Source organism: Leptodactylus fuscus, chromosome 7 (assembly GCF_031893055.1).
Source record: "Leptodactylus fuscus isolate aLepFus1 chromosome 7, aLepFus1.hap2, whole genome shotgun sequence".
Taxonomy (NCBI): Eukaryota; Metazoa; Chordata; class Amphibia; order Anura; family Leptodactylidae; genus Leptodactylus; species Leptodactylus fuscus.
Window position 1 is genome coordinate 125,657,918 of NC_134271.1, and position 7,239 is coordinate 125,665,156.

The following is a 7,239-nucleotide window of genomic DNA, read 5'->3' on the forward strand; positions in this document are numbered from 1 at the left end:
GCCCTGCTGACAGTGGGGAGAGATCGGTGCCGTAACTAATGGCCCCGATATCGCCTTCACTGGGGTACATAGCAGTAAAGCCAACAGTGTGCTGAATTCAGTGTACTGTTGGCTTTCTAGCAGTATATAAAACCGCATGTGCCCAAGAATATGTAAGGTCCTCTTTAAGGATGCAAATAGTTCCTGAAGATGGTGAAAGGTCCTCTTTAAAGGGAGCCTGTCCCGTTGAATATGGGGTCTTATGTGTAGAGCAGAAGAAGATTCAATATAACTTGTATTTTATTCATTGACATCCCAAGACTTTCCATGCTTAGTAGTCCAATGGCTGGTCTGACTCAATTGGAGCGTTTCTATAACAGTGGGATGGATTGATGTAAAAAAGAAATACGTTTCTTATAATCCACTCATGAATGTACATGATGTAGTGCAGGTATAAAGTATATACATATAGTATATGTAGTAGAAGGAGTAGCAGAAATACAACACATATAATAATACACCTAGAGGGGAGCACACAACAATAAAATAAAGCATTCACCAAAAGAGCATCCAAACTATCCAAAGTTGAAATGCGTTGAGACAATGAATGTGACTTGTGCGCCACCTGCTGGTAATATCTGTAGAGTGCAGCAGCCAGTAGCTCCAAGTGTCTTTAGCTTGACATGCAGCCTTGTATGATATCCATCTGAATACGTGAAATATGACCAGGCACCATTGACTATACACAACTGACTAAATCATTGACTGTATTGGGGTCTGTTGGGTGTTTGTTATTTTTGTCCTGACATTGTTGGGAAAAAAAGTCAGGTTTAGGGAGTCTGCACACGGAGTTTACACTCGCTCATTCTGAACGTAAAACTCATTCAGAGTGAGCAGTGTAAAAACAGATCCCATTGACTTGAATGGGTGCCGGCATACACGCACTCCCCATTGAAATCAATGGAAGTCTTTGTAACCCATTGATTTCAATATGTAGCATGCGTATGCCGGCACCTATTGAAATCAATGGGATCTGTTTTGAAGCGCCGCCGTTACTCCGTGAGAATGGAGCCTTAGGCTGAGGGCTCGTGTGGGGTAATTGCCACAGTTTTGGCAGCAGCATTTTACAGTCCCTGCAAGGTGGATGGGATTCTAGAGAGTCCCTTCCAAACAGTGCAGAAAAATATCCGTAGCGGAAATGCCGCGATTTACAAAACCATCACGTTTTTGGAATTCGCAGCATGTCAATTATACCTATAGAAACGCAAGTGGTTTCCCTATAGGCATAATGGAAGCAGAAAGTCCACAGAGGAAACATCTGCGCACTTTCTGTAAAAAGGGATGCAGGAAAAAGCGTGTTTAGCGTTCATGCCTCCGGCACAGAGTCCAGCAGACGTCCCAGGCGAAAAAGTTCTGCAAGCAAAAAAAAATACCAAAAAAACAGATATCCATGGTCCCCATTTTAGTCACTGGTGCCCCTCAGGATCTGTTGGTGCTTGTCAAAAGATAGACCAGAAGAATGGACATCCTGACGCAGGTGTGACCTCAGCCTTAGCTAGCTAGGGGTGTGAATTACTCCCCAAATATTTTGCAAGTGTTTTTTGAGCACTACGTAATTGTATTATTTTTGGCACCTTATGGTAAAACATATAAAGGGATATCGCTAAAAATGACCTCACGTTAACAGTTGTCCCATGACAGACCTGCCAGTGGTGTTTGGGAGAGATGATGTGCCCTGACCCTATAGCTGTGACATGTCACCGTGTCTTATGACTGTGGTTTGTCAGTACACGAGCGAGTTCTTACTTTTCAGTATAGGCTTTTAATGTGTCACATTCAGGACATTTACGCCATAACTCCGCAGTCTGACACCCCTGTCTTTTGGTCATTTAGTTTGCCTGAATACAAGGACATTCCAATGGATATTGCTCAGCTGCCACATTTGCCTGAAAAGACATCAGAATCCTCAGAGACCTCCGACTCGGACTCCGACTCCAAGGACAATTCAGGTAACACAGATGTGAACGTTACAGCTAATGTCATAGTACTCGTGTTTTATTCCATGTATAGAGATAGAAACCGCAATAAAGATAGCGCATGTGAACACCTCATAGCTCCCTAAATAATTGACTATTATTATAAAAAGCACCTTGTGCACCAGTTTTCTGGCATACAAGGCTTAAAACAAAAGTTTGGTTTGCACAAGAAGAAAAATAGCAACTTTTTCTTTTTTTGTGCCACCCTCGCCACTTCCTTGCAACGATTTTTACTGAAAATCCATGTCAGCTATAAGTTGGCGTAGATTCCTTCTAGTCATGGGTGTGCCACACTAATGAAAGGGTGCGTGCCATATGAGCGCACCCTCTGCCAGTCTCTCTCCTATAGACTTCAATGTAGTTATGTAAAGTATAGACATGAAACACAGACAATAATAACTGTAAAATCCATACGCACTGAATGTTATCATTAAGGCTGAGGCCCAACATTGCGGAAACACAGCTTACGAAAAGGTTTTGCTGCAGTTTTTTGAGCCAAAGCCAAAAATGGCTACGCAAGGAATGGGATATATATAGGAAGCTTTTATATTCCTCCCTTCTGCTCAATCCACTCCTGGCTTTGGCTTGAAAAAAACGCAACAAAAAAACCTGTGTTTCCGCAATGTGGGGCCTCAGCCTAAGGGTCCATTCACACGGAGTAATGTGCCGCGTGATGTGGCACGTATACGGTGTGAGAGACTTTGCGCGCCATAAAATGGGAGCCTGGATCATATACGCTGCGTTATTTTGCGCGTATACGCTCCTAACTCCCATTGAAATGAATGGGAGCATTTTGAGCGCGTAATCTGCCATCACGTGTATGTGCCAGATTGTGCTCCACTTTCCTCCGTGTGAACGCACAACTAAGTCTACTTTTTACATATATGTATATATTTATTTATTTATTTTTAATCAATCTTTGCCAGACAACCCATGAAAATATTAAAAGTTTATGCAAAAAATAATTTTGGGATTTTTTTTTTATTTTCTTTTTTGTATATCCACAGAGGATAATGATAATCCAAAGTCAGATGGAAAGGGGAACCTGTCTGAGCAAAGCGAAGATCCCGAGCCAGACCGTAAACAGCCTGGCCAACACTCTGATCCAGAGATGAATTGTGATGAAGAAGCGAATAGCTCAAGTGATGCTTGTAGTGAGGAGAGCGAAGAAAGTGAAGACTGTGAGGTTAGGAAGGCGGCAGAGGAGATGGAGCAAGGAGGGTTAAGTGCGTTAGGGAGTATTAGTGCCCTGGGAGCCCTTGGTCCTATGCACATTAAAGTAGAGCGCTACACTGAGAGTGAATCAGACATGCGTGGACCTGAGTCCCTGAGCTCTGACAGCGCCAAAGACTCTGAAAGTGGAGAGGAGGAAGAAGAGGATGAAGAAGAGACATCAATCTGCGTCACTGGTGTTCTCGGTAGGCACCAACGGAGGAAAAGGAGGCGGAGAAAGAGTTTAGGACAGTGTGGCGGCCGCAGGAGGCGTCTGTCTGGGGGATCAAGCCCTAGTGGGATAGAGAGCACGTTGGGGGATCCTCCAAGACTGCTTCCTTCCACTCCTCCCCCAACAGGCACTTGTTCTACTTCATCTGTGCTGAAGATCAAGACAGAAATGGCAGAACCTATCAACTTTGACAATGACAGCAGTATTTGGAATTTCCCACCCAATCGAGAGATCTCACGCAATGAATCCCCTTATAGTATGACCAAGCCTCCAACGGGGGGCGAGCACTTCTCCCCCTCCCCATCCTCCTCTGCTGCTGCACCTCCAGCCCTCCATGTCTCCATACCAGACTCTGTTCTCACACCCCCAGGCGGGGCTGAGGGAGCTGGGCGCAGCAAAGCGCAGTATTCGGGATCCTCAGGGGGCTTGGGTCCTGTCAACTCAGATCCACTTTCACCTCCACTCTCTGCCTCACCTCGCGAGAAACCTCCCCAGACAGGCGGCCCATCCAATTCTCTTCTGTATGCAGGAGAGTTAGAAGCACTACAAAGGCTTCAGGCTGGCAACGTGGTCCTTCCTCTTGTGCATCGGGTTGCGGGAACCCTTGCAGCCACAGGAAGCAGTGGACAGAGGGTGTACACCACGGGCACCATTCGATATGCCCCAGCTGAGGTGACACTGGCCATGCAGGGCAACCTGCTCCCTAATGCCCACCCTGTGAACTTTGTGGATGTAAATGGACCTGGATTTGGTCTAGACCCCAAAACCCCAATGGAGATGCTGTACCACCATGTACACCGACTAAACATGTCTGGCCCTTTTGGAGGAGCGGTGACAGGTGCTGGTCTTACCCAAGTCCCTGCTGCCAGTGTCTTCACTACAGCTGAAGGAATTTTCTCCTCCCTTCCATTCCCAGTGTACAGCAATGGCATCCATGCAGCACAGACTCTAGAACGTAAAGAGGACTGAGGAAAACAAAGAGGGAGACGAACGAAAGAGAGAAGGAGGAGAAAATGGACAGACTTCAGAGAGTAGAGAAAGACGTTATATAATAATTCAGAATGTAGGTGGCTATGTACTGGTGTTAGGGGCAGCTAAACCTGGCCACCCCACGTCTCCTCCGCTGCTCCCTAATCCAAAGCCGCTAGAGGAGGAGGTGTTCCTTAAGGCTCAATCCTAATGATTAATTTCCTCCTCCGAAACGTTTTGGGACCAGTAGCCCTGTCTTCCACACCTCATTCTTAGCTGGGCTGCATATAATAGATGTTCCTCCATCAGCCCCCTTTTCTGCGGCTTTGGTTTAGCTGGCAGATGCCTCTCCTGGGGACCGCTCGCACTGTGCCCGTTGCTCCGTCACGTAGAGGAAGAAGCAACGGCTGCGTTCTGATCCTTTACAACATAAAGTATTCCAGCACTTTGACTCACACCTCAAATTCCCTGTTTTCGACCCCAGAAACCTTTATGGGCTTCTTTTACTCCTCACCCTGTCACTGCCAAAATACTGAGACATTGTTCGCGTACGTTGTAATGTTTATTTCTCAGAATGTTTGGACCTCTCCTTCTCTGCTGCTAGATCTCGGAGCCATTAACTGTTTAATTGCCAGAGGGGCAGTGCCATGCATACTGCTCTGGCAAGGAAAGAGTTGGCAGACGTGCACTACTGGATGGTGGAAGTGTCAGAAGCCTTGCATTAATCCCCAACGTTGCAAAAGGGTGTTGACTGAAACAGTCTGTACAACAGCTGTGTATTGATGTACCAAGATGCCTTGTCTTTTCAAGGGAGATGCTATGGGTGTGTATATAAAGATACTGCATCACACACACGTCACATGCAGGAAAGAGCGTTTTCCGCACCAGATTCACATACTATGATATGGATTCTCCAAACCATGGTGTTTGATGCCCAGCTGTTACTGAGGATTGTGGTGTAACCTTAAGGCATCTATGAAGGAGCAATAGATTCTTCCAGCCCTTATTAGTAGCCAAATATTGCTCCCCTCCAAAAATCTTCCAATGTTACACTGTTGCCCCAGCTAGTCATAACAAACCATAGCCAGTATTGTTAGAAAGACTCTAAGGGTAAGTTCACACATGAGTTTTTTGGACCGGAATTTCTGGCTGCGATTCCGGTTCAAAAAAACAGCGAGCCACGACTGGATGCCGGTGCAGTGCACCATTGCGGCATTCCGCTCTGGATTAGGCCCAAATGAATGGGCCTAGACGGGAGGGAGGTGTCGCAAGGCGGAGGCAGGCGGCTGAATCAGCCACTGAATCTGCCTGAACAATGGGGAGGTCGCTTCTTTTTTCGACGAGCGAGAACAAACCACTTGTGGAAAAAGGAAATGACCGTCTCCCATTGATTTCAGTGGGAGGTGTTTTTTTAGCCAGATTCTGGCGCGAATTCTGCATCAAAATCTGCCCCAAAAAACCCTGTGTGAACCTGGTCTTAAAGTGAACCTATCAGGTGATTTCTGCTGCCATATCTGAGTACAGCATATAATAGAGGAGAGAAGCGGAGTTCTGTGATATATAGGATTACATGATATAGGAGAGAAGCTGAGCTCTGGTATATAGGGTTATATGATAGAGGAGAGAAGCTGAGCTCTGTGATATATAGGGTTATATGATAGAGGAGAGAGGCTGTGCTCTGTGATATATAGGGTTATATAATTTGGAGTGAAATTTCTGAGTAAAAAGCAGAGTAAGGGTCCATCCACACGGAGTAACGTGCCACGTGACCTGGCACGTATATGGCGTGTGATATTTTAAGCGCCGTAAAAGCTCCCGTTGATTTCAATGCGAGCCTGGATTGTATACACCGCGTTATTTTGCGGCCGTGATTTTGCGGCCTCAAAATAACGCGGCATATACGATCCAGGCTCCCATTGAAATCAATGGGAGCTTTTACGGCGCTCAAAATATCACACGCCGTATACGTGCCAGGTCACGTGGCACGTTACTCCGTGTGGATGGACCCTTACTCTGCTTTTTACTCAGAAATTTCGCTCCAAATTATATAACCCTATATATCACAGAGCTCAGCCTCTCTCCTCTATCATATAACCCTATATATCACAGAGCTCAGCTTCTCTCCTCTATCATATAACCCTATATATCACAGAGCTCAGCTTCTCTCCATCTATCATATAACCCTATATATCACAGAGCTCAGCCTCTCTCCTCTATCATATAACCCTATATATCACAGAGCTCAGCTTCTCTCCTCTATCATATAGCCCTATATATCACCGAGCTCAGCTTCTCTCCCCTATCATATAACCCTATATATCACAGAGCTCAGCTTCTCTCCTCTATCATATAACCCTATATATCACAGAGCTCAGCTTCTCTCCTCTATCATATAACCCTATATATCACAGAGCTCAGCTTCTCTCCATCTATCATATAGCCCTATATATCACAGAGCTCAGCTTCTCTCCTCTGTCATATAACCCTATATATCACCGAGCTCAGCTTCTCTCCATCTATCATATAGCCCTATATATCACAGAGCTCAGCTTCTCTCCTCTATCATATAACCCTATATAACACAGAGCTCAGCTTCTCTCCTCTATCCTATAACCCTATATATCACAGAGCTCAGCTTCTCTCCATCTACATATAGCCCTATATATCACATAGCTCAGATTCTCTCCTCTATCCTATAACCCTATATATCACAGAGCACATCTTCTCTCCTCTATCATATAACCCTATATATCATAGAGCTCAGCTTCTCTCCATCTATCATATAACCCTATATATCACAGAGCTCAGCTT

The 7,239-nt window shown here is 45.4% G+C and overlaps 1 protein-coding gene across 6 annotated transcripts in view; it reads left to right on the forward strand.

Moving 5' to 3' along the window:
* The window catches only part of NPAS3 (neuronal PAS domain protein 3), a 344,072-nt gene extending 338,743 nt beyond the window's left edge, over nt 1-5,329 (forward strand). For all 6 annotated transcript variants that reach the window (XM_075282962.1, XM_075282963.1, XM_075282965.1 and 3 more), the window contains 2 exons: nt 1,873-1,988; nt 3,023-5,329. In XM_075282962.1, coding sequence (XP_075139063.1) covers nt 1,873-1,988; nt 3,023-4,428 — 1,522 coding nt within the window. In that variant the 3' untranslated portion in view covers nt 4,429-5,329. The remainder of the gene's footprint in view (nt 1-1,872; nt 1,989-3,022) is intronic.
* The last annotated feature ends 1,910 nt before the right edge of the window (nt 5,330-7,239 follow it).